Here is a 27,374-nt window from a genome sequence, read left to right as displayed (position 1 = left end):
CTTTACCCGACATGCAGGCCCATATCATCAACAACTGTGGAAATTAACATGTTTTCTTTAGGCAGTTATCTTCATAAATTTCATTGGACAGACACCAAACAAAAGTTCCAGCATCATCACCTTGCCCAATGCAGATTCGCGATTCATCACTGAAGATCACTTTTATCCAGTCACCCACAGTCCACAATTGCTTTTCTTTAGCCTACTTTAACCTTGTTCTTTTCTTTTTAGGTGTTAATGGTGGCTTTTGTTTGGCTTTTCTGTATGTAAATCCCATTTCTTTTAGGTGATTTCTTACAGTTCAGTCACAGACATTGACTCCACTTTCCGGCCACTTGTTTCTCATTTGTTTTGTTGTGCATTTTCTAGACATATTGCTTTGTTTTCTATCTTGATGCTTTGATGTCTTACTTGGTCTACCAGTATGCTTCCCTTTTACAACCTTCCCATTTTGTTTGTACTTGGTCCAGATTTTAAACATAGCTTACTGGGAACAACCAACATCTTTTGCGACATTCCACAATGATTTATCTTCTTGAAGGAGTTTTATAATCCTCTCATTTGTTTCAACTGACATATCTTGTGTTGGAACCATGATTCATGACAATCTGCTTTGTGCAACAGCTCTCCGAGGTGTGAGCACTCTTTTTAAACTGAAGAATAATTAGCAAATCTAATCTGCTGCAGATGTTTTGTTTTTAAACTGCAAATTACAGAGTGATTCCATAATTTTTTCCTCAGATTTGAGTGATTCCATATTTTTTTCCTCTACTTGATCTAAAAAAAGCAATTGTGACTGACCACAACTATTATATTTGTTTCTTTTTTTTATTGTTTCTTAATGCCAGAAGGTTGACATTTTGAGAAATGATAGTTTTGAGGCATGTGTGTGATTTTTTTTTTTTTCTACAAAATTAAACAATTGACAGAACATCTTCCAAGAGTGGTGATTCCATAATTTTTGCCAGGGGTTGTATATATATATATATATATATATATATATATAGATATATTATTTATATATTTGTATATATATATATATATATATATACAGTGTATCACAAAAGTGAGTACACCCCTCACATTTCTGCAGATATTTAAGTATATCTTTTCATGGGACAACACTGACAAAATGACACTTTGACACAATGAAAAGTAGTCTGTGTGCAGCTTATATAACAGTGTACATTTATTCTTCCCTCAAAATAACTCAATATACAGCCATTAATGTCTAAACCACCGGCAACAAAAGTGAGTACACCCCTAAGAGACTACACCCCTAAATGTCCAAATTGAGCACTGCTTGTCATTTTCCCTCCAAAATGTCATGTGATTTGTTAGTGTTACTAGGTCTCAGGTGTTCATAGGGAGCAGGTGTGTTCAATTTAGTAGTACAGCTCTCACACTCTCTCATACTGGTCACTGAAAGTTCCAACATGGCACCTCATGGCAAAGAACTCTCTGAGGATCTTAAAAGACGAATTGTTGCGCTACATGAAGATGGCCAAGGCTACAAGAAGATGCCAACACCCTGAAACTGAGCTGCAGCACAGTGGCCAAGATCATCCAGCGTTTTAAAAGAGCAGGGTCCACTCAGAACAGACCTCGCGTTGGTCGTCCAAAGAAGCTGAGTGCACGTGCTCAGCGTCACATCCAACTGCTGTCTTTGAAAGATAGGCGCAGGAGTGCTGTCAGCATTGCTGCAGAGATTGAAAAGGCGGGGGGTCAGCCTGTCAGTGCTCAGACCATACGCCGCACACTACATCAAATTGGTCTGCATGGCTGTCACCCCAGAAGGAAGCCTCTTCTGAAGTCTCTACACAAGAAAGCCCGCAAACAGTTTGCTGAAGACATGTCAACAAAGGACATGGATTACTGGAACCATGTCCTATGGTCTGATGAGACCAAGATTAATTTGTTTGGTTCAGATGGTCTCAAGCATGTGTGGCGGCAATCAGGTGAGGAGTACAAAGATAAGTGTGTCATGCCTACAGTCAAGCATGGTGGTGGGAATGCCATGGTCTGGGGCTTCATGAGTGCAGCAGGTGTTGGGGAGTTACATTTCATTGAGGGACACATGAACTCCAATATGTTCTGTGAAATACTGAAGCAGAGCATGATCCCCTCCCTCCGGAAACTGGGTCGCAGGGCAGTGTTCCAGCATGATAATGACCCCAAACACACCTCTAAGACGACCACTGCTTTATTGAAGAGGCTGAGGGTAAAGGTGATGGACTGGCCAAGCATGTCTCCAGACCTAAACCCAATAGAACATCTTTGGGGCATCCTCAAGCGGAAGGTGGAGGAGTGCAAAGTCTCGAATATCCGCCAGCTCCGTGATGTCGTCATGGAGGAGTGGAAAAGCATTGCAGTGGCAACCTGTGAAGCTCTGGTAAACTCCATGCCCAGGAGAGTTAAGGCAGTTCTGGGAAATAATGGTGGCCACACAAAATATTGACACTTCAGGAACTTTCACTAAGGGGTGTACTCACTTTTGTTGCCGGTGGTTTAGACATTAATGGCTGTATATTGAGTTATTTTGAGGAAAGAATAAATTTACACTGTTATATAAGCTGCACACAGACTACTTTTCATTGTGTCAAAGTGTCATTTTGTCAGTGTTGTCCCATGAAAAGATATACTTAAATATCTGCAGAAATGTGAGGGGTGTACTCACTTCTGTGATACACTGTATATATATAATTTATATATATATATATATATATATATATATATATATATATATATATATATATATATATATATTAGGGCTGTCGAAGTTAACGCGATACTAACGCATTAACGCAATCTCAATTTAACGCGATTAAAAAAAATAGTGCCGTTAACGCAAATTCTAGTTCATGTTGAGACTTGACTGGTAGAACCAACGTTTTAATGTCGGACTTGCCACCGTTGTTCATTTGCGGTTTGTTAAAATAATATAACTGAGCGTCGTAGGGATGCACTTGCATAATAAAGAAATAAATACATATTTATGGTATATTTACCATATCTTGGTATATTCACAAGTTGTCGGGAGCAAAACACTTCATTAACTTAATCTGTTACGGCACTGAATACCGGAGTCAAGCACGCTAGTCCATGAACTATGGAAGCCCCAAAAGGGTCAAAACACACTCACTTCGTGTAGAAACGTCCACTTTTCACATTTCACTTAAAAAACCTTGTTTTCTATAACATTTACACAGATTTTATTTAATGCGATTAATCGCGATTAACTATATGAAATTCTGAGATTAATCGTGATTAAAAATTTTAATCGTTTGACAGCCCTAATATATATATATAGATAGATAGATAGATAGATAGATAGATAGATAGATAGATAGATAGATAGATAGATAGATAGATTTGATTGATCAGCAAACATCCAAACCAGTATAGCCAGTACAGATTCCACTTTGGTATAGCTAGCAGCTACCTGATGTGTCCACAGTCTGACGTGTCGATATGAAGAGGTGTAGCTATCTAGATCTATCTAGATCCAAGCACAGGTGCTTCTTTTGAGATTTCCTTCGTTGTGATTACTCTAGAAAATGTGTTAAGTGCATCAAAATAAATAGTAATGTGTAAATTGTTTTAGCTTAATGGTTAAAGGGCTGGAGTAGTAATCAGCAGGTTGTAACTGTTGGCCTGTGAGCAAGGTCATTAACCATCAATTGTTCGGATGGTATTCGGTTAAAATTGTAAGGTACTTTGGATAAAATGCTTCTGAAAATCTGCTAAATGCTGATAATGTAAACCTGAAACGTAATAAAATACTGTGTGGTTTGTGTTTAATGAAATAATCTGGAGGACAGTGAGCAATTCTTGTGCAAAAAATAATAAGCAAGCCATTGACAATCATATTTATACATACAATAATAATTATTATTATTATTATTTTTTCCACCCCCAATTTTTTCCCCCTAATCTAGTCATGTCCAGTTACCCTGATTGCATTCTCTATACTGATTCGACCCTTCACCGCTGACTGAGGACGCCTTTCAACTGACATACGCCCCCTTCGACACGTACAGTCAGTACAGACTGCATTTTTCACCTGCACGAGTCGAGTTCATACACTTGACGGGCACTGTGTATGGAGGGCCACACCCCCATCAGCATTATTCATCAGCCCTGTTCAGGCGCCATCAGTCAGCCAGCAGGGGGCGCAGTCGCACCAGTTATGAGGACCTATGATCCGACTTTCTTACCCTCTAACCCTGAACTACAGCCAATCGTTGTCTGCCGCAGAGCTGAGATTCGATGCGATGTATTCGAAACCCCAACTCTGGTGCACTAGCGTACTTTACCGCTGCGCCACCTGAGCGGCTCATACAACAATTATTTAGATGTTATGTATATAAGGCAAATGTGCATAATTATCATTACTCTTGTTTAACAGGGCGAACATCCTTCACAAGAGGGAGGTTTAAATGCACAGTGCATCAATGACAGCCTAATTATTTCTAACGTTTTAAAATTTGGTGTGCATTGCCATTAAATACATTCAGTTCAAGTGACCAGTCTAATAGAAATATGGGTGGCACGATGGCTCGCCTCACAGCAAGAAGGTCCTGGGTTCGATCCCCAGGTGGGACGGTCCGGGTCCTTTCTGTTTGGAGTTTGCATGTCCTTCCCGGGTCCGCATGGGTTTCCTCCGGGAGCTCCGGTTTCCTCCTACAGTCCAAAAACATGCAAGTGAGGTGAATTGGAAATACAAAATTGTCCATGACTAATAATGTTTGACATTAAACTTGTGAACTAATGAATCTTGTGTAACGAGTAACTACCATTTCTGTCATGAATGTAACCAAAGTGTGTAAAACATGTAACTAATAGAAATATTATTTTAACCATAGCAAGTTCATAGCAAGTTTAAGACATAGCAAGTTCACTGCTTGCAGGTGTAAAGAAGTGCCTAACGACTGCACCTACGTTGGAGGGTGTATGTATTAGACTGCAGCCCTCTTTGGTGTGGGGGTGGTGCAAATGACAGATGAATAGTAAAAGGAAAATGGAAAAAAACTTTAAATGATTAACTTTACAAAGCGATTGTGGGTAATTGCAGCACTGGAATATCTATGGTAGGAAATAATACTTATCTATATTTAGTGGCCACTTTGATGGACTTATAATGCCAGAATCTGCCATCCATTTTTTCCGATCTACTGGAAATCAACAAACTAAATGGTTAATAGAGTGGACTTCATTATATCTTATTGCTCACACTAGCCTGTTTTGTCCAGGCATGTGCATTCACTCTTCATTATTTCCAAATAATAATAATTCTATGACTACAAGTATGTGCCCCCCTCCCCTTTTTTTAAATTTATTGAGTTCAAGTGATCCATCTTCATAAAATTCATTTTTACATGAATGCTAGGGCTAAGTGGGTAGCACTGTCGCCTCACAGCAAGAAGGTCCTGGGTTCGATCCCCAGGTGGGGCGGTCCGGGTCCTTTCTGTGTGGAGTTGCAGGTCATGTTCTCCCAGTGTCTGCGTGGGTTTACCCCGGGTGCTCCGGTTTCCTCCCACAGTCCAAAGACATGCGAGTGAGGTGAATTGGAGACACTAAATTGTCCATGACTGTGTTCTATATAACCTTGTGAACTGATGAACCTTGTGTAATGAGTAACCACCGTTCCTGTCATGAATGTAACCGAAGTGTAAAATATGACGTTTAAATCCTAATAAACAAACAAACAAACAAACATGAATGCTGTGCTTTCAACTTTGTAGCAACAGTTTGGTGAAGGTTCTTGCCTGTAGCATGACTGGCCTCTGATATAGTTTGGTGTAGTGGAACTCCAGTGGTCTGCAGAGACATTCGACTTGAGCCCTATTCAATGCCTTTGGGATGAATTTGAACCTCAGATGCAAGCCAGTATTTCTTAACTTCTTTACTTTTCCCAAGAGCAGCCAGGATTTGACTTCTAAAGAATAAAGCTAGGTGATGGTAATAGAGCAAGAAAGCAGAATCTAGCCCTGTTGGGCTATTAATACATATACAGGGGTTGGACAATGTGGGAGGTTTCATGGCTAAATTGGACCAGTCTGGTGGCCAATCTTCATTAATTGCACATTGCACCAGTAAGAGCAGAGTGTGAAGGTTCAATTAGCAGGGTAAGAGCACAGTTTTGCTCAAAATATTGCAATGCACACAACATTATGGGTGACATACCAGAGTTCAAAAGAGGACAAATTGTTGGTGCACGTCTTGCTGGCGCATCTGTGACCAAGACAGCAAGTCTTTGTGATGTATCAAGAGCCACGGTATCCAGGGTAATGTCAGCATACCACCAAGAAGGACAAACCACATCCAACAGGATTAACTGTGGACGCAAGAGGAAGCTGTCTGAAAGGGATGTTCGGGTGCTAACCCGGATTGTATCCAAAAAACATAAAACCACGGCTGCCCAAATCACGGCAGAATTAAATGTGCACCTCAACTCTCCTGTTTCCACCAGAACTGTCCGTCGGGAGCTCCACAGGGTCAATATACACGGCCGGGCTGCTATAGCCAAACCTTTGGTCACTCGTGCCAATGCCAAACGTCGGTTTCAATGGTGCAAGGAGCGCAAATCTTGGGCTGTGGACAATGTGAAACATGTATTGTTCTCTGATGAGTCCACCTTTACTGTTTTCCCCACATCCGGGAGAGTTACGGTGTGGAGAAGCCCCAAAGAAGCGTACCACCCAGACTGTTGCATGCCCAGAGTGAAGCATGGGGGTGGATCAGTGATGGTTTGGGCTGCCATATCATGGCATTCCCTTGGCCCAATACTTGTGCTAGATGGGCGCGTCACTGCCAAGGACTACCGAACCATTCTGGAGGACCATGTGCATCCAATGGTTCAAACATTGTATCCTGAAGGCGGTGCCGTGTATCAGGATGACAATGCACCAATACACACAGCAAGACTGGTGAAAGATTGGTTTGATGAACATGAAAGTGAAGTTGAACATCTCCCATGGCCTGCACAGTCACCAGATCTAAATATTATTGAGCCACTTTGGGGTGTTTTGGAGAAGCGAGTCAGGAAACGTTTTCCTCCACCAGCATCACGTAGTGACCTGGCCACTATCCTGCAAGAAGAATGGCTTAAAATCCCTCTGACCACTGTGCAGGACTTGTATATGTCATTTCCAAGACGAATTGACGCTGTATTGGCCGCAAAAGGAGGCCCTACACCATACTACTAAATTATTGTGGTCTAAAACCAGGTGTTTCAGTTTTTGTCCAACCCCTGTATATGATGATTCACAGCAGATAAATGCATTACTTGTTCTCTTTTTTTCTTTCAGAACAATTACGGCTGAAGAGTTTGAGAAGAGTGCATGGAAGATGTCTGTGGTATCGCCTCCGGCTTATGAAATCACAGCAGAGCATTGTCCCAACACTAAAGTAAGTGTTTGTCTTTTGTGGATGAAAAACACTAAGAGATTCCTGTCCTTGCCTGTCCTTTTGTCTCGTCAGTTGTGCCATTTGGTGTTGAGTTGAAAGACACATATGAAAATGGAATTATTTGGAATGTATTAGGTTGCCTTGGGTGGCACAGTGGTCTGTTACGCTCGGCATAAATACGGGTTAGAATTACAGCGGCGCTTTTGAAGGGCCGGGCATTTACACAGACACGATTAGGTGTGCTGAATTCCTGCGAAGAGTTGGCACCCTGTTCAGGGTGCTCCTGCCTTGTGCCCAGAGCTTCCCGGTGAAACAAGACCTGCTGCGACCCTGACCAGGATAATGTCATTAATGGAAATGAAATGAATTTGGTTCAGGCAGTTTTATTAAGAGCATGTAGTAAACAGTTGTCTAGTATACGTGGTGTCAGGAAGATTGGGGGTGAACACGATCCAGTATTGAAAGTGGCATTAATGTGCCTATTACTGATACAGTGCAAAAATATTTGCCCCTTTTCCTGATTTCCTTTATTTGTGTGGCAGTAGTGACTTGGTGGACTATTGACCTGAAGACTTAGGGTTGAAGTCCAACCACAGTCAAGCTGTAGCTGCTGGTTACTTAAACAGGGCTTGTAACCCTCAGTTGCTTAGATTGTATTCTTTCCTAATGTTGCTGCTTTGGAAAAAAGCATTTGCCATCTGTAAATTGTCTTTAATGGGCAGAGGTAGCTTGGCGTGTAAGATACAGGACTGTTGATCTTGCAGGTCTAATCACCACCAGTACAAAATTTCGACCCGTTGGGTCCCTGAGTAAGGTCTGTTATTTGTTTGCATTTACCATGCTGACTGTCTTAGATAACTGAACCAAATTAATATAAGGCTGGTGGCGCACTACTTCCGGGATCCACGGATTGAATCCTCAGCGGTGCTATCGGCTGGGTCGCATTCTACATAGACATGATTGGCTATGTTTGAAGGAGAGGTGCCTAATGCCCCATGATGGATTGCATCCAGTCTAGGGTGTGTTACTGCATCACGCCCAGTGCATTCATGGGAATAGCACCCACAGCAACCCTGATCAGGATAAAGTGGTAGTAAAACGTGAAAATGAAATGAATGGATTTCAGCAATGTACATGCAACAACAGATGCACCTCAAGACTTAAAGTTTATGGACACCTGACATAAATTGTAAAAACCATGAGCCTTTAAATGGATTTTGTCCCCTTTCACTTCTGGAAGTGCTTTTCACCAAATTTGTGACTGCTAGCTATTAGAGTATTACTAAAAAACATTACTCCCTACTGACTAAAGCAGGTCATGCAGGTGCAGGTTCCATTTTCATCCTAATGGTGTACTGACTTAATAAGGTTCTATTCTATGACAGTGCAGAACTAAAAGCCACTAAGCTCCCAACCACAACCCATTCTACGTCCAGTGTTTGTGTATAATATGACATGGCTGTATATTTAGTTTATGCACTTTCTGGCAGTAGCTGATATAGCCAAGTGTGTACACAGTGTCTTTTACAGGGCTCTGGATCCAAATCAAATGTACTTATTGTTTGTCTCTTATTACATTCAGATATTGTATTGATTTATTGTACTGTAAAGTCCTGTGATTGTGTACCATGTATGTTGGATGTTTTAATCATATTTTAATTATTTTTACACATTCGATATACAATTTAAGTAGAAAGTACTGAGACCTCTTGACTTTGTGTGGTGGAATTGACTATGAATGGATGTAATTGCCATTTTTTGAAAACATGTTGTCATTGTTTTTTTGAAGAAAAAAGAAAAATCAAAAACCTTACTTATTTACTTTTAGTATTCAGACCCTTTGTTGTGGCACTCGTGCATCGTGTTTGCTGTAATTGGTCCTGAGATGTTTCTAGAACTCAATTGGAGCCCATCTGTTGGAATCTAAATAGATTGTCTATTGTTTGGAAAGGCACACATCTGGGTCTATAAGGGCCCTATAAAAAAATAAATAAAATAAATAAATAAATAAACCCCTAAGGTCTGTGGATCTGTATGATCAAACTGTGCCAAGGCCACAATGGCCTCTGCAACACTCCATAAATCAGACTGAAGTTCTTAGTAGAAGGGACAGCAGGGCTCTAGACTGACTGGTTGCACTGGTGCACCTAACTTTTTTTCTTAGGTGCACCAGCACAAAAGTTAGGTGCACCCACATTTTCGATAAACACCACACGTGAAGTAAATCCAGCTAAACACAGATACATGTGGAGCTGTTAGACTGGATTTGGTGATTATTTCACGTGGAACATGGAGCTTTGATGATGATGTATCTCTCGAGTCGAGCGCTGAGCAAATCGGTTATTTACGTCGAGAGTCGCGGTGAAAGCGAAGCGCAAAACTCTTCTCACGTCAATGAACTAAAGAAAACAACAACTGAGACAAACACGTCACGTCTTCTTATCACCGATATTTGATTGATGTTTTTACATAAAAACCAACATCTGTAACAGCAGCACAAATGCTCACACATATCCTACACGCTCCGCCATGATATTACTACACTTAGCTTTCGCTGTGTAACGCCCACCGTTGATGACGCTGGTCCCGCCCTTCACTATCTCTGATTGGTTTAGACATATAGATATGATTAGATATGGGCTTAATGTGTGTCTGTTGTTGCACCGGAGACTTTCAGAGTCACAGAGACTTTTTTTCCCCTCGAGCGGCTGGTCGCACCGGTGCGACCTCAGATTTTTTTCAGTCGCACTATTGAGAAATTAGGTCGCATGTGCGACCAAATTGGTCGCACTCTAGAGCCCTGGACAGGAACTGATGCTTAAGGTGGGATAGTTACATGTAGATTGATGAGTAAAAAATGGCAGTTCTATCCATTCAGAAATAAAATACACAACAGCTAGGGCTGCACGATATTGGAAAAAAACTGACATTGCGATATTTTTTTTCCCTGCGATATACAGTATATTGCAATATTAAAAAAATGCAGGAATTTTCACCACATTATTAATAATATTAATAATGCATGTATCTTACTCTAAATAAGGGGCTCATCTGTGAAAAAGCGTGGTGCCTACAAGGGAAACAAAAGATTATGACAAGCTACATCTTTGTACTTGGTTGAAACTGAGAATTAAACTAAGAACGCTTCAATATCTCTTCTCTCACAGAAAAATAAACATGGCTGACGGAGCGGACAAAGTTATTTTCAAACGTAAATAAATAATTATTGATTTTTAATGAGTGTTTTTATTTGCAAGTTTGGGCTTGTCAGCAAATGTAACCGTTTTCTGTACACGAATCGAGATGTTATATTGACATGTTAGCGCTGCTAGGGTTGCCAACCGTCCCGTAAAATACGGAATCGTTCCGTATTTGAAAACTAAATGTCGCGTTTCGTACTGAACTGATACGGGACGCGCCTTTGTTCCGTATTTTTATCAATGGGAGAGAAATGCTGCAGATTAGACTGTTCAATACTAGAGCTGGGCGGTTCCTGAATCAACCGGGTTAATGATTCGAATCTTTGTACTGAATCAGGAATCACGAGTCCGAAATCTCAATGAACCCGGATCCTACGAGTCCTCTGACTGGCTGCTGCTCAGTACACAAGGCGTGTGAGCCGTCATTGAAAATGAGAACGGTGTGAATTTTAGTTTTGTGTCAAGCAGCAAAAAAGTTGTAGCATGACGTATTTGATATAATTTGCATTAAGAAACATCGCACGTGACTATCGCGCATGCACACATCGCGATGACGATGCTGAAACGAAATATCGTGCAGCCCTAACAACAGCCTTCCTCTTTTCCATTCGGCTGCACAGCAGTCTTCATATTTCCTTGTCCTGAATGTCCTCCTCTGTCACACCAACCACCTGCATGTCCTCCTTTACTAAATCCATAAACCTTTTCTTCTTTTCCTACCTGGCGGCTCCATCCTCAGCACTCTCAGCTCTCATCACTCTTCTGCACATGCCTCTCTAACTTTGTCTCCAAAACATCCTATCTGCACTCTACCTTTCATGAACTTCTCGTATCACAAAAATGACTCTTTAAACATAAAACTGTATACTTCGACATTATTTAAGTTCTGCTATAAAAGCGCTATATATGCTTATAGTCAGTTCAATTAAAATGTGTATGTTAGCTCTAATTGTTTAATGATTGACAGTATATGTTTTTCTCTCAACAGAAAAGCAGCCTTGTTGTTTGGTTGGGCAGTATTTATCTTTCTGGCCTATAAAGTGTCTACATTAGATCGTGAATACCAGGAATATAACCCCTATGAGGTCCTCAGTTTGGATGCGGTAAGAAAATGTGCTTTATTGTTTGTTTGTTGAATTGTCTCAGTTTGGATTAACTAAATGTTCTTGTGCTCTCTGGTGATATCCGCCAATTGCGTAACACAGCTGGCTGCATTTTGTAAGCAGCAGATTCCCACCCCGTCAAAAAAAAATTGATCCATGTCCAATTCCCCATTACAATTTTCTTGCCTCTTGTACCACCCCCATTCTGGCCCAGGAGAGTCCACACACATGAATATCACACACACCTTTTCACCTGCCAGTGGCAGAGACTTAATCTGAAATCTGAGTAATCTGAAAGCTGCTACTTTAAGCCCCACCACTACCAAGTTGCCCTTGTTGGGCCCCTGAGCAAGGCCCTCAACCCTCAGTTGCTTGAACTGCAGCAGTGAAACCCAGTCAACCTCCCTCCATCAGGCACAGCTGCTTGGGCCTGATCTGACTTAGAGTCAGGTCGATAGCACAGAACTTGAGATCCCAGCAATAAAGTTTTTTGCAATTTTGATGTAGCCGATTATATTTTGTTGTACTGTTGTTGTTTAACCAGTTAAAAAGAAACAACAAAAGCTGTCACTATGATGACGAAAAATATGACTGAATAAAGTCTTACATTTATTTTCTGCTTGACAGGCCGTCTCTAATTTGTATGTGAAGCAATGTTGGATTTAGCCTACAAAATGGAAAAAAAGAAATGATGTATAAATAACGTTTATTAGTGCTGTTAGTATTAATTCATCCTTTTATGTTTTTTTTTGTGTCTATGTAGGGGTCATCTTTGTCCGAGATCAAGAAGCAGTACAGGGTACTTTCACTAAAGTTCCACCCTGATAAAGGAGGAGATGAGGCCATGTTCATGAAGATCGCGAAAGCTTATTCAGCGTAAGTGTGTTCACTGTTGGAGCTTCTTCATTAGTTTTGATTTATTTTTTATTGTTTATTTTAATGTTGTGTCCCAATTTGGGATTTTCTCTGAACACACTGTTTAAATCCTATTTAAATTCCTGCTGATGCAAGTCTAAGTAACAACGTGGAGCTTCCAGGGTTGTTTATAATCAAGCCAAATAATGAAATAAATAAAGCTTTTTAAAACTAAGAGTTAATATAGCATTATGAGTGTTACCTTAATTATAATTTTACATGTTTTTTTTAACTCGATGTACTGTAGAGTACTCCTGGTTATGGTTTTACTGCATAAGGCTATATTTACATCAATCGAGGCAGAGCTTTTACACTGGCTTTTACTCAGTCTGAAGTGTGGCAGTGCCTCTTACCTTGCCATGGCGCTATTGGGAGGATTTTACAGCTTGTCAGTGTCTGATTGAACTGTGAAGCATATCATGAAAGGCGTAAATGCCACAGTAAGTGGTAATATGCGCCTCAACGTAAACTAAGTGCAAAATGCTAATGTGAAAGCAGCCAAATATTTTCTCTCTTCTCCAATAAGGGAATGCAATTGACAGGAGGGTTGTATAATTTGCTGTTAAACCCATGTTGTGGTTGCATGGTAAGGGGTTTACATTTCTACTGAGTCAGATTTCAGCACAGCATTGACTTTTACTATACAGTGTTCGAATTTCTGCAGCGTCACTAGCAGGTTCAATATCAACCATCAGCTGCTTGAAGTAAATTCAAATGTCCTTTTTTCTTGTAGTCAAAGCGACTTACAATTCTGACTAAATTCAATCCAAGCAGGTGTCGTTTAAAGGTCTTTGCTCAGGGGCCCTATAGTGGCAACTTGGGAGTGGAAGGGCTTGAACCAGGGAGCGACCTTGATTACTAGTCCAGTACCTTAACTACTGAGCTGCCACTGCCTGTGATACTAGTGAAGTGCTTAAGCAGATTTCCAAAATCTGATGCTTTTATTTCTGAAACGTCTTATAATCCATGCTACTGATGATGTGGCTTTAGTCTTTTGTTTAAAGCCCTCTAAACAACATAACCAGATCTGTGTATTGCTTCTTTTAACAGTTTAACCAATGACGAGTCACGGAAAAACTGGGAGACCTATGGCAACCCTGATGGTCCTAGAGGTGAGGCAGTTTAGCATGTTCTTTAACTCCACACTTACACTGTAATAGCTGTATTATTTCATCATACCACTATTTTTATGTTTGTAGTTACAAGTTTTGGGATTGCTCTTCCTGCATGGATTGTGGATCAGAAGAACTCCATGCTGGTAGGTTATTTCATCCATTCTCATGTTGAAAGGCAGCATTTCATTTAGCTTAGCTGAAATAGTTTGATGTTTTGGGGCATTTATAGTCCCTGTATTATGGTGAGATGGTTTTAATTTCATAGTCACCTAGATCTAAGACACTTCTTGTCTGATCTTGTTGTGTGTGCACTATTTGCAGGTGTTGCTGGTATACGGTTTGGCCTTTATGGTCATTCTTCCTGTGGTTGTGGTGAGATACTTTTATTAATTACTAGCATTTTCAAACGGTTGATCTTAATTACTAATTACTTTCTGCTTTTTAGACCAGTGAAATATTGACAGTGTATAACATTTGTGTGTGTGTGTGTGTTTTAGGGTACATGGTGGTACCGTTCCATTCGCTACAGTGGCGATCAGATCCTCATCAACACAACCCAGCTCTTTATGCACTTTATGTACAAGACACCCACAATGAACATGAAACGTGAGTGCACGTTTTACAATTCAGGTCTATGCAATGAACCATGCACATGCCGAGCAAATCAGTATGTACAGTGCATACCGTTACTGACATTTTACCTGAGTTTAAACCTGCTTGATTAAAAGACATTTACATTTTCGGCATTTAGCAGACGCCTTTATCCAAAGCGACTTACATTACAGTTACAGTATACAGTCTGAGCAATTGAGGGTTAAGGGCCTTGCTCAAGGGCCCAACAGCAGCAACCTAGCAGTAGTGGGGCTTGAACCAGCGACCTTCTGATTACTAGTCCACTACCTTAACCAGTGCTTTACCACCGCTCTAGATGCCGATAGCGGGATATTTCGCTAGCACTTCGAATCTCAATTTTCGAATCTACCGGTTGGCTGGGCACCATCTAGCGTGAACAATTGGCAGTGCCTGCAGCAGACACAAAATTGGCCTGTGTGTAGAAATGACTGGTTGGGGTCTTCAAACACTGGCGTAAAAGAAGGGGTTTGCTAGGACTGCACCCGAGTCGGAAGGCAATATACCCTCCTCGAACGCAATCAGCCACAGCAGCGGAAGACAGATTGATTACGCTAAAAAGGATAAATGCATGAATAAATTGAAACAAAAGACATGCTGACTTTATTGACCGGACAGAGTGGACCTAGCCTCTAGTCAAATATCTTGAATGAGCGGATGGTGCCCTTTCCAGTGCTAAACTTTTGCCTCTTTGTTTCTCACAGGGTTAGTGATGGTGCTAACAGCCGCGTTCGAATTTGACCCACGTAGCAACAAAGAAGCTATTATCAGACCAACAGACAACGTTGAAGTTCCACAGGTAAAATACTTGATTTTAATCTTCTGGTCCAACAATGTAACAGGTTAGTCAGACTCCAACAATGACTTTCTATCACAGTTAGGCATACATGGGATGCTACCAAAACAGCGCAGCTGTGAGCCCAGAAGATTGCGCACACAGCCCTCTGTAAGGGTGCTAAAGCATTTAGTATAGTGCTTGCTTATTTACTTGGCTGCATTATTAACAAGTATATAAAACAGTTTTTAAGGCTGATGCCCTTCCTTCCTTATCCAGGCTCGGGACCGGCACTGAGAGTGCACTCAGAGGTGCATATCCCAATGTAGCATAGCCAATCTGCTGCTGGGGACCCCGATTTCATCCAAGGAGGGTGTATATTTGCCTGACACACTCCCTCTGATGTGTGTGCAGTCCACCAATCCCTTCTTATTCTCCCATACTTTGGTTTATTTGCATATGAGGGCGGCTTTGCATGCGGAGAGGCACGCCCCGATCTCTGCACCCCTCCACTTTCTCTACAGTCTCCTTGGGCAACCAGGGTCCTTACCCCTTACCTTAGTCTGGTCCTTCCCACCCAGCAGACTGGAGGCCAATTTTGTCTTCTGCAGACACTAGCCAAATGTACCTGCTAGAACAGTGGTCCCCAACCACTGGTACCGGTCCGTGGGTCATTTATTACCAGGCCACACAGAAAGAATAAATAATTAGAGATCGCTACAAGAGCAATTACATTTCCAACACTCTTCGGGTGTTATTGTCCCCAATCACCACTAGGTGGGAGCAGCGTCTCGTTGCAGCAAAAAAAGCTCAGAATTTTTACTGATTTTCCATTCTATAGTTATTCTATTTTTAATCCCCCCACCCCCGTCGGTTCGTGAAATTGTATCTTATATGAAACCGGTCCGTGGTGCAAAACAGGTTGGGAACCGCTGTGCTAGAGGGCACCCAGCCGACCGGTAGCAGAGCCGAGTTTCAAACCCGGGAGCTAGTGGATTATCCCGGTGCACCACCTGGGTGCCTTGGCTTGCGTATATTACCAATGCGCCAGCAGAGCGCCCTACAAAACTGTCCTGCTTGTTGGGTCCAAAATGCAAATAAAACAGGAGAAGAATGTTTAGAAGAAAAAGCCTGAGGACTTCACTGAGGACAAAAAATTACTGGTGATCACTGTATAGTTGGTGCTTATATGGTCTACTATCAGTTAAGCATTCTACCTGATATGTTTTAGCTGATTCGAGAGCTGGGAAACATCAACGTGAAGAAGAAGGAGCCTCCGTTCTGTTACCCGTACAGTTTAAAGGCTCGCGTGTTGGTTCTCACACATCTCGCCCGGATGGACGTGTCTGAAAATATCGAAGAAGGTAAACATCTGAATGTGCTCTCCTACAAATAGCACTGTATCAGTCTCATCAGTATTATTGTTTTTATACTGCTATCCTTTTTCTTTGTGTCTGTCTAAATCAGACCAGAGGTTCGTGGTGAAGAAGTGTCCCGCTTTGCTCCAGGAGATCATCAACGTCGGTTGCCAACTCACAATGATGGCCACCAGCAGAGGAGGTATACTTAATAAACTGTTGCTCAGCTTAACTGTTATGGAGCAAGAATGGGGGGGAAAAAATCTGCTTTCACATTTACAACAACCATTCCTACATTTTTAGAACGTTTGCAGCCATAAATAGACAGGGTTTGTATCTCAGTGGTGCTATCGACCAGCCTGGTTTCTACACAGCCATTATTGGTTGTGTCAGGGGCGGCTTGTCACCCTGTCCAGGTGAAAGCGGTTGATTGAAATGAAACGAAAGGCTTGTTTTCAATTGAACACTGATTAAGATTTGCAAATCACTAGGTATGTAACGATACACTCTACCCACGATGCGATGCGATTCACAATACGATTTTTTCCCGAACTGAAATTGAAGACAAATGACGACAAAGTTTCCTTTTATTATTTTTCTTTTATTATATTTGTGATCATCTTTTATTTATGTAAATAATGAATTCCCTTTTATTTCTGAGGTAGGTACAAACTATGCAAAACAATTTTGAATTAAGCCCAATTTGGCTGAAAAAACCCGAATCTGGCAACCAGGCGTATAGCGCCAGTGACGTCGACCAGGTGAGGTATAGCACCAGTGCCCTCTGCTGTTTAAAGTGAATATCGATTCATTTTACATGTCAAATCGATTTGAATTGTGGATTTTTTTTAATCGGTTATTAACTGTCTTGTGGTGCATCGTTATGTCCCTACAAATCACTGATATTTTTCTGTATTTACAATTTTCCTATGACAACCCTCCACTGCTGGGATCTCGAGCTCTTAATTTTAAATCTCAGCTCTGCTATTAGTCGCCCAGGCTGCCACATAGACACACGATTGGCTTTGTGTCTGTAGAGGGCGGAATAATGGCTGAATAATGACATGGATCCTCTTCGATGAGTGAATACAACCTGCTGACTGGTCAATGGTTTATCAATATAGCTGAGAAAAAGAGGGAAATGCCCGTAAAATAATTATTATGTTAATTTTTTAATGGATTATATGGTTGTGTGTAGGATTCCGTGCTCCCAGACTCTCCTCCATTGAGAACTGTATGAAACTGACTCAGATGGCTGTGCAGGGGTTACAGGAGGCCAAGTCTCCCTTACTGCAGCTGCCCCATTTTGAGGAGGAACACCTCAGATACTGCATCTCCAAAAAGGTAACTGACAATATCAATTGACAACAATTTGTTTGCTAGACTACACGTCAGATACACTGCACCATTGAAGTATTTAGCCCCCTAAGCCTTTGTCCCCTAATTGTCTCATTTTAAATAAAGTAAATAAAGGAATGTTTTTTAATTACTCTGAAATGAAAACACACACATTGTGATTTTTTTTGCACACAGTATACACTATGGGTCTGTCGGAAAACCTAGTGATCTCTCTACATAGACGCATTTTACATCATCTTATGCGCGCTCCCTTTAAGAAGGATGTCCGACTTTGTATGTACCTTAAAATCCTGCCTATAAAGGTGCCTTATTTCATAGTGATAATCTGACTGATTAACGAGGAATCAGCCGATGCTTCCTTAGCGGTGACGGCAATCCCAGCATTTACTTTGGCACAACTTTTTACACAAACATTGCAAATATGGCCATAGAATAGAATAGAATAGAATAGAATAGAAGAATGCGTTTATTTGTCATATATACAGTGTATCACAAAAGTGAGTACACCCCTCACATTTCTGCAGATATTTAAGTATATCTTTTCATGGGACAACACTGACAAAATGATACTTTGACACAATGAAAAGTAGTCTGTGTGCAGCTTATATAACAGTGTAAATTTATTCTTCCCTCAAAATAACTCAATATACAGCCATTAATGTCTTAACCACCGGCAACAAAAGTGAGTACACCCCTTAGTGAAAGTTCCTGAAGTGTCAATATTTTGTGTGGCCACCATTATTTCCCAGAACTGCCTTAACTCTCCTGGGCATGGAGTTTACCAGAGCTTCACAGGTTTCCACTGGAATGCTTTTCCACTCCTCCATGACGACATCACGGAGCTGGCGGATATTCGAGACTTTGCGCTCCTCCACCTTCCGTTTGAGGATGCCCCAAAGATGTTCTATTGGGTTTAGGTCTGGAGACATGCTTGGCCAGTCCATCACCTTTACCCTCAGCCTCTTCAATAAAGCAGTGGTCATCTTAGAGGTGTGTTTGGGGTCATTATCATGCTGGAACACTGCCCTGCGACCCAGTTTCCGGAGGGAGGGGATCATGCTCTGCTTCAGTATTTCACAGTACATATTGGAGTTCATGTGTCCCTCAATGAAATGTAACTCCCCAACACCTGCTGCACTCATGCAGCCCCAGACCATGGCATTCCCACCACCATGCTTGACTGTAGGCATGACACACTTATCTTTGTACTCCTCACCTGATTGCCGCCACACATGCTTGAGACCATCTGAACCAAACAAATTAATCTTGGTCTCATCAGACCATAGGACATGGTTCCAGTAATCCATGTCCTTTGTTGACATGTCTTCAGCAAACTGTTTGCGGGCTTTCTTGTGTAGAGACTTCAGAAGAGGCTTCCTTCTGGGGTGACAGCCATGCAGACCAATTTGATGTAGTGTGCGGCGTATGGTCTGAGCACTGACAGGCTGACCCCCCACCTTTTCAATCTCTGCAGCAATGCTGACAGCACTCCTGCGCCTATCTTTCAAAGACAGCAGTTGGATGTGACGCTGAGCACGTGCACTCAGCTTCTTTGGACGACCAACGCGAGGTCTGTTCTGAGTGGACCCTGCTCTTTTAAAACGCTGGATGATCTTGGCCACTGTGCTGCAGCTCAGTTTCAGGGTGTTGGCAATCTTCTTGTAGCCTTGGCCATCTTCATGTAGCGCAACAATTCGTCTTTTAAGATCCTCAGAGAGTTCTTTGCCATGAGGTGCCATGTTGGAACTTTCAGTGACCAGTATGAGAGAGTGTGAGAGCTGTACTACTAAATTGAACACACCTGCTCCCTATGCACACCTGAGACCTAGTAACACTAACGAGTCACATGACATTTTGGAGGGAAAATGACAAGCAGTGCTCAATTTGGACATTTAGGGGTGTAGTCTCTTAGGGGTGTACTCACTTTTGTTGCCGGTGGTTTAGACATTAATGGCTGTATATTGAGTTATTTTGAGGGAAGAATAAATTTACACTGTTATATAAGCTGCACACAGACTACTTTTCATTGTGTCAAAGTATCATTTTGTCAGTGTTGTCCCATGAAAAGATATACTTAAATATCTGCAGAAATGTGAGGGGTGTACTCACTTTTGTGATACACTGTACATATACAGGCGTACAGTACAACAGAATTCATTGTTCGCACATCCCAGCTTGTTTGAAAGCTGCTGTCAGAGCGCAGGGTCAGCCATTGTACGGCACCGATGGAGCAGAGGAGGTTAAGAGGCTTGCTCATAGGCCCAACAGTGGCTGCATGGCAGAGCTGGGATTCAAGCTCTTTATTCATTAGGCTACCACTGTCCCAGATGTAGATGCAGAACAACAAATTTGGGCTTGTCAGTGACAGTTTAACCATTTCCGGTACACAGAGGGAGATGTTAGCAGGCATGCTAGCAAGTTGTGCCACCTCAGCCCATTCGTTTGAATGGCCTGAGGCTAAATATGTTAGCTTAGTATGCGAAAATTGCTAGGATGCAATCGGCATTATCGCTGTCTAAGTAGTGTGTTTATATAATCTGCCTTATAAGTCGATGTCTTATTAGTATTCTCTCTGCTTAGGTAGCTGCCTAGGTAGGCAGTAAGGCAGCTCACTAGGTTTTCTGGCAGACCCTATATTGCTATACATGTGTAGAAACCTCACCATGAGCTTGTTGGACATCCTCTTGTCAGTGTTAACAGCCTTTATTCTGGTGGCAAGGTCTTTTATAATATTTTGGGGTACGTCCAGTGTATTTGTCTTTGCAAAAGTGTTCACTGGGATTGAGGACAGGACCGGTCACCAATTTTGTTAAATTATTTCCTGATGGACCTTGCTTTATACAGAGTGGCACAGAGTGGTCTTTAACGGGCCTTCCCACATTTGGCTGAAACACCCGGATCGGTGGGTATTTGCTATGCTGCTGTTGTTTGTTCAGTATATAAACATCTAACACTCTTTACATTTCATTTTAGTACAAGGTGAGGAGTCTGCAGGACCTGGTCAGTTTGAAAGACTCCGACAGGAGGAACATGCTGAGATTCCTGGGAGAGGAGAAGTACGACGAGGTTATGGCAGTCCTCGGAAGCGTTCCCCATATCACCATGGAAACCAAACTTCAAGGTTGGGAAAGGGAAACCACACTGTCATATTAACATCGAATACTATGGGATGTTCGAAGGGATTTTCACATGCTGTTGTGTGGCTTTGTGTCTGTCTTTATTACCATTTAGTGCTGGATGACGAAGACAGCAATAACATCACAGCGGGTTCTATCGTCACTGTTACGGTCACCTTGATGAGAAAGAGGATGGCTGTAAGTAATGTATTCGCATGCAGCCGTTGAAGAAATGGACATTACATGTTCGAATCTCGGCTCTGCTGCCGGTCGGCTGGGCACCCTCTAGCAGGCACAGTTGGCTAATGCCTGCAGCAGACAAAATTGACCTCCAGTCTGCTGGGTGGCAAAGACCGGACTAAGGGGTGGGGTTATCAACTATGAGTGAGGTTCTTGATTGCTCAGGGCACCTGTACAGATATTGGGGCATGGCTCTCCATACGAGAAGCCGACCTCACTTCCAAATACACCAAAGTATGGAAGAATAAGAAGGGATTGGTAGGACTGCGCATACATCGGAGGTAGTGTGTGTAAGGCGAATAAACACCCTCCGTGGGCACTGTCGGGGGCCCCAGCAGCGCATTGGCTACACTTAATTGGGGCAAATGAAATCTGATATGTATCCGATCTTCAGCAGTGCAACCTTAGTCAGTACACCCACCTTGAAATATATGCAACTTGATTTAGACTTAGATTACTTAATTAATTAATTACACTATTTTAAACTGCCATATCAAAACATGTTGACTAGTGATTAGCTTTTTACAGGCTTGGTTTATAACAGTGTTTAAACTCATAATAACACTGTTATCATTGCTAAAAGGTCAAACATAAGAAATGTATATGGGCGGCACGGTGGCTAAGTGGGTAGCACTGTCGCCTCACAGCAAGAAGGTCATGGGTTCGATCCCCAGGTGGCGCGGTCCAGGTCCTTTCTGTGTGGAGTTTGCATGTTCTCCCCGTGTCTGCGTGGGTTTACTCCGGGTGCTCCGGTTTCCTCCCACAGTCCAAAGACATGCAAGCGAGGTAAATTGGAGACACTAAATTGTCCGTGACTGTGTTTGACATAACCTTGTGAACTGATGAATCTTGTAATGAGTGTAATGAGTAACCACCGTTCCTGTCATGAATGTAACCAAAGTGTTAAACATGACATAAAAATCCTAATAAACAAACAAACATAAAAAATGTATTCACATATGAACTTTTTGAATTGTTGTGGCTTGGTTTGCAAGAGAGAATCTTGGTCAGTACTTGGTCAGCATACAATATGTCATGCATTGTATTTACTTATTATGCTTGTTTTTTTTTTTTTTACAGGAGGTTTTTGAGAAGGAACAGGTAGCTCAACTACCAGTAGAAGAAGCTACAACAGAGGAGGTAGTTTATTTTAAATGGTCAATTTTAAATGGTAGTTTATTTAAACAGTCAACAGTAAATTCCTACTGATCTGAGAGCTAACACTTACAACACGCCCTTTGTGTTTTTTCACCACTCGTGAGGCCACATAAACCAAGCACTAGGCAAACAGTGAACTGGACTTTCCTCCCTAAGACATTGCTTGACTTGTATACCACCTTATGTTACACAAAATCCAGTGAAAACTCAATTCTCAAACGTCCCCCATCAACAATTCGGTTCTGCTGAAATAAAGGGCATTTGTGTTAAATCGCTCATGCCTTTTGGTCAGTGCACACTTTCACTAAAATTCTCTGTACACCATGCCATCATGGTGCCAAAGAAAGATAGTGATGGCTGCAAAAAAAAAGTAATAAGAACCATATAAGTTAATAAATAAATACAATTTCATGTATTGTGTTAAAATTTGTTGGATGAATTTGTGCATGAAAGTATTACATATAACAGATTAATCCAATGTACATAATTTCCTATGGGAAAAATGAAAATTCAGAGGTTTCACTGTACGTAGTATATACAGTAGACCCTTGAGTTATGAACGGTTTACCATACAAACAGTTTGGGTTACGAACAATCTTTTTCAACTTAACGTACGAACAAATTTCGGATTACGAACAGTAATTCGCAAAACACGTGACGTCACGAACAAGTTGGCTCCAATCGTCTCTCTCTCTCTCTCTCTCTCTCTCTCTCTCTCTCTCTCTCTCTCTCTCTCTCTCTCTCTCTCTCTCTCTCTCTCTCTCTCTCTATATATATATATATATATATATATATATATATATATATATATATATATATATATATATATATATATATATACAGTGTATCACAAAAGTGAGTACACCCCTCACATTTCTGCAGATATTTAAGTATATCTTTTCATGGGACAACACTGACAAAATGACACTTTGACACAATGAAAAGTAGTCTGTGTGCAGCTTATATAACAGTGTAAATTTATTCTTCCCTCAAAATAACTCAATATACAGCCATTAATGTCTAAACCACCGGCAACAAAAGTGAGTACACCCCTTAGTGAAAGTTCCTGAAGTGTCAATATTTTGTGTGGCCACCATTATTTCCCAGAACTGCCTTAACTCTCCTGGGCATGGAGTTTACCAGAGCTTCACAGGTTGCCACTGGAATGCTTTTCCACTCCTCCATGACGACATCACGGAGCTGGCGGATATTCGAGACTTTGCGCTCCTCCACCTTCCGCTTCAGGATGCCCCAAAGATGTTGTATTGGGTTTAGGTCTGGAGACATGCTTGGCCAGTCCATCACCTTTACCCTCAGCCTCTTTAATAAAGCAGTGGTCGTCTTAGAGGTGTGTTTGGGGTCATTATCATGCTGGAACACTGCCCTGCGACCCAGTTTCCGGAGGGAGGGGATTATGCTCTGCTTCAGTATTTCACAGTACATATTGGAGTTCATGTGTCCCTCAATGAAATGTAACTCCCCAACACCTGCTGCACTCATGCAGCCCCAGACCATGGCATTCCCACCACCATGCTTGACTGTAGGCATGACACACTTATCTTTGTACTCCTCACCTGATTGCCGCCACACATGCTTGAGACCATCTGAAGCAAACAAATTAATCTTGGTCTCATCAGACCATAGGACATGGTTCCAGTAATCCATGTCCTTTGTTGACATGTCTTCAGCAAACTGTTTGCGGGCTTTCTTGTGTAGAGACTTCAGAAGAGGCTTCCTTCTGGGGTGACAGCCATGCAGACCAATTTGATGTAGTGTGCGGCGTATGGTCTGAGCACTGACAGGCTGACCCCCCACCTTTTCAATCTCTGCAGCAATGCTGACAGCACTCCTGCGCCTATCTTTCAAAGACAGCAGTTGGATGTGACGCTGAGCACGTGCACTCAGCTTCTTTGGACGACCAACGCGAGGTCTGTTCTGAGTGGACCCTGCTCTTTTAAAACGCTGGATGATCTTGGCCACTGTGCTGCAGCTCAGTTTCAGGGTGTTGGCAATCTTCTTGTAGCCTTGGCCATCTTCATGTAGCGCAACAATTCGTCTTTTAAGATCCTCAGAGAGTTCTTTGCCATGAGGTGCCATGTTGGAACTTTCAGTGACCAGTATGAGAGAGTGTGAGAGCTGTACTACTAAATTGAACACACCTGCTCCCTATGCACACCTGAGACCTAGTAACACTAACAAATCACATGACATTTTGAAGGGAAAATGACAAGCAGTGCTCAATTTGGACATTTAGGGGTGTAGTCTCTTAGGGGTGTACTCACTTTTGTTGCCGGTGGTTTAGACATTAATGGCTGTATATTGAGTTATTTTGAGGGAAGAATAAATTTACACTGTTATATAAGCTGCACACAGACTACTTTTCATTGTGTCAAAGTGTCATTTTGTCAGTGTTGTCCCATGAAAAGATATACTTAAATATCTGCAGAAATGTGAGGGGTGTACTCACTTTTGTGATACACTGTATATATACATACATACAGTGAGCCGACAGCGGACAGTGTTTTTTTTCGGTGTTTTCTTTATATTTTGTAAAACTCAATATTAAAATGTCCCCAAAGAAGGTGCAGAGGAAGCGCAGTGGTGAGAAAATGAAACAATCGCTATTTGTTGTGTTGTATAATTACTCCTGCCAGTAGCTGTCACTGTGTATCAGACAGAGGGGAACAGTGAGTGAGAGAGATAAGAAGGAATTCAGCTCAGTAAAGTATTCTTTCTTTCATGCAATTACACCTACAAAATACAACACTATTGAAATAAAGAGGGAAATAATAGAGAAATATGAGAGTTATTGTTGTTTTTGGTAGATACTTTTTATATAAAAAGAAGGAAATGGTGTATGGTACAGCACACGTACTGTACTGAAATGTGATGTGTGTTTATGTACAGTACAGTACTACTACTGTGTATTGTTGTTTATTGTTTATTACAGGAATGTCTATTCTATAATTTAAGATTTAAGGGAAAATATACTCGTATTTATAACAAAAAAGAGCATTTAAGACATTAGACAGGTTAGGTGAGGGGGTGGTTTGGGAGGTCTGGCACGGATGAATTCTATTTACATGATTTCTTATGGGAAAAATAGGTTTAACTAACGAACATTTTGACTTAAGAACAGCCCTTTGGAACCAACTAAATTCGTAAGTCAAGGGTCTACTCTAATGGTGATGTAGAACCGGGTTTTTGTTTTTTTACGCAACCCAGGTAACAACTACGCATATTACTCTCTCTATACAAGATGTGACATTAAAGCCTCCACAAAAACCTTCATATAGAACAAACACTACATTGAGTAAAAGAGTCGGCTTGTTATCAAACAACAAATAATATAAAAAAAATGTTGCAAAGGTTTATTGGTAAAATCTTGTGGTAATATATAATGTTGTTTTGGCGTAAACATTTCAACATAAACATAAAGATGTTTTGCTTTAAACCAATTTTTATTTTTACTTTAGAGCCCTTAAAAACGTTCTAGATGTGAAAAACCTAATGAAGCAGGCTTGCAACACTTTAAGCATGTGCCATTTTCTACACAAGGGGGAGCAAAGGGCCCTATTAACATTTTTTTCAAGTACAGTAGACCCTTGACTTACCAATTTAATTGGTTCCAAAGGGCTGTTCTTAAGTCAAAATGTTCGTTAGTTAAACCTATTTTTCCCATAAGAAATCATGTAAATAGAATGAATCCGTGCCAGACCTCCCAAACCCCTTACCTAACCTTTCTAATGTCTTAAATGCTCTTTTTTGTTATAAATACAAGTATATTTTCCCTTAATCTTAAATTATAGAATAGACATTTCTGTAATAAACAATAATAAACAATACACAGTAGTACTGTACATAAAAAACACATCACATATCAGTACAGTACGTGTGCTGTACCATACACCATAAAAAAAAAATGTCCTTTTTTTTATAAAATGTATCTACCAGAAACAACAATAACTCTCATATTTCTCTATTATTTCCCTCTTTATTTCAATAGTGTTGTATTTTGTGGGTGTAATTGCACGAAAGAAAGAATACTTTCCTCCTTCTCTCTCACTCACTGTCCCCTCTGTCTGATACACAGTGACAGCTACTGGCAGGAGTAATTATACAACAACAAATAGTAATAGATTACTAATAGATTACTCACCACTGCGCTTTTTCTGCACCTCCTTTGAGGCCATTTTAATATAGAATTTTACAAAATATAAAGAAAACACCGTCCGCTGTCTGAATGTTCGCTCACTGTATATACGTATATAGAGAGAGAGAGATGGTTGGACTCAACTTGTTCGTGACATCACGTGTTTTGCGAATTTTGGTTCGTAATCCGAAATTTGTTCGTACGTTAAGTTGAAAAAGATCGTTCGTAAGCCAAAATGTTCGTATGGTAAACGTTCGTAACTCAAGGGTCTACTGTATTTCAGAACTACTCACTTGCGTTTCACATCCCTGACCCTATGTCTCTTTGTTTTCTCTTTGCAGCAGGGTGAGAACGCTAAAAACAAAACCAAACAATGGCAGAACAAAAATAAAGGCGCTAAGAAAGCGGCCAAGTCCAAAAAGAAGAAACTGACCAAGAAAAAGCCAGTCTCCCAACAGCAGGCCAAGGGTGACAAGGCCAGACAGGCCAATGGCAACGTGGCAGGAAGTGTAAGTCTGGGTTATGTTTCATTGTTGAATTTCAGTGATTACTATGAGTATTACAGTCTTCATGGATGCTGTTGTTTCTCCTACAGGATTTGGCTGTAGCAGCCAAAGAGGAAGAAGAGGAGCTGTCGGATAAGGGCAGTGACACTGATGAAGCCGAGGCAAACAAGGACTCACCCAGCGAGAGAGACGAGGAGAGTGACAAGCAAAGCGACACAGAAGCGGACGAGGTGGCCGGAGATGATGAGGAGGTGTGTGGATGTGGCTTTATAACATGAAAGGATTTCCTGTGCAAAAACTCTGTCTCTTTTACCCTTAAACCCTTTAAACTCATAT

The 27,374-nt window shown here is 41.3% G+C and overlaps 1 protein-coding gene across 2 annotated transcripts in view; it reads left to right on the top strand.

Annotated features, from left to right (window-relative positions):
• sec63 (SEC63 homolog, protein translocation regulator) overlaps nt 1-27,374 on the top strand; it is a 33,773-nt gene that overhangs the window by 1,483 nt on the left and 4,916 nt on the right. The window contains exons 2-17 of one of the 2 annotated variants that reach the window (XM_063001909.1): nt 7,311-7,410; nt 11,599-11,713; nt 12,477-12,589; nt 13,679-13,740; nt 13,828-13,886; nt 14,065-14,115; nt 14,241-14,349; nt 15,078-15,172; nt 16,380-16,512; nt 16,616-16,708; nt 17,705-17,850; nt 20,839-20,986; nt 21,097-21,179; nt 22,302-22,361; nt 26,877-27,041; nt 27,128-27,289. In XM_063001909.1, the coding sequence (XP_062857979.1) occupies nt 7,311-7,410; nt 11,599-11,713; nt 12,477-12,589; nt 13,679-13,740; nt 13,828-13,886; nt 14,065-14,115; nt 14,241-14,349; nt 15,078-15,172; nt 16,380-16,512; nt 16,616-16,708; nt 17,705-17,850; nt 20,839-20,986; nt 21,097-21,179; nt 22,302-22,361; nt 26,877-27,041; nt 27,128-27,289 (1,694 nt within the window). Of the gene's footprint in view, nt 1-7,310; nt 7,411-11,598; nt 11,714-12,476; nt 12,590-13,678; nt 13,741-13,827; nt 13,887-14,064; nt 14,116-14,240; nt 14,350-15,077; nt 15,173-16,379; nt 16,513-16,615; nt 16,709-17,704; nt 17,851-20,838; nt 20,987-21,096; nt 21,180-22,301; nt 22,362-26,873; nt 27,042-27,127; nt 27,290-27,374 lie in introns of both variants that reach the window. The other variant, XM_063001908.1, reaches the window with a different exon arrangement.

This window comes from Trichomycterus rosablanca, chromosome 9 (genome assembly GCF_030014385.1).
Source record: "Trichomycterus rosablanca isolate fTriRos1 chromosome 9, fTriRos1.hap1, whole genome shotgun sequence".
NCBI classification, from domain to species: Eukaryota; Metazoa; Chordata; class Actinopteri; order Siluriformes; family Trichomycteridae; genus Trichomycterus; species Trichomycterus rosablanca.
Note: the sequence above shows the minus strand (reverse complement) of the source record. Positions and strands in the feature narration are given on the sequence as shown.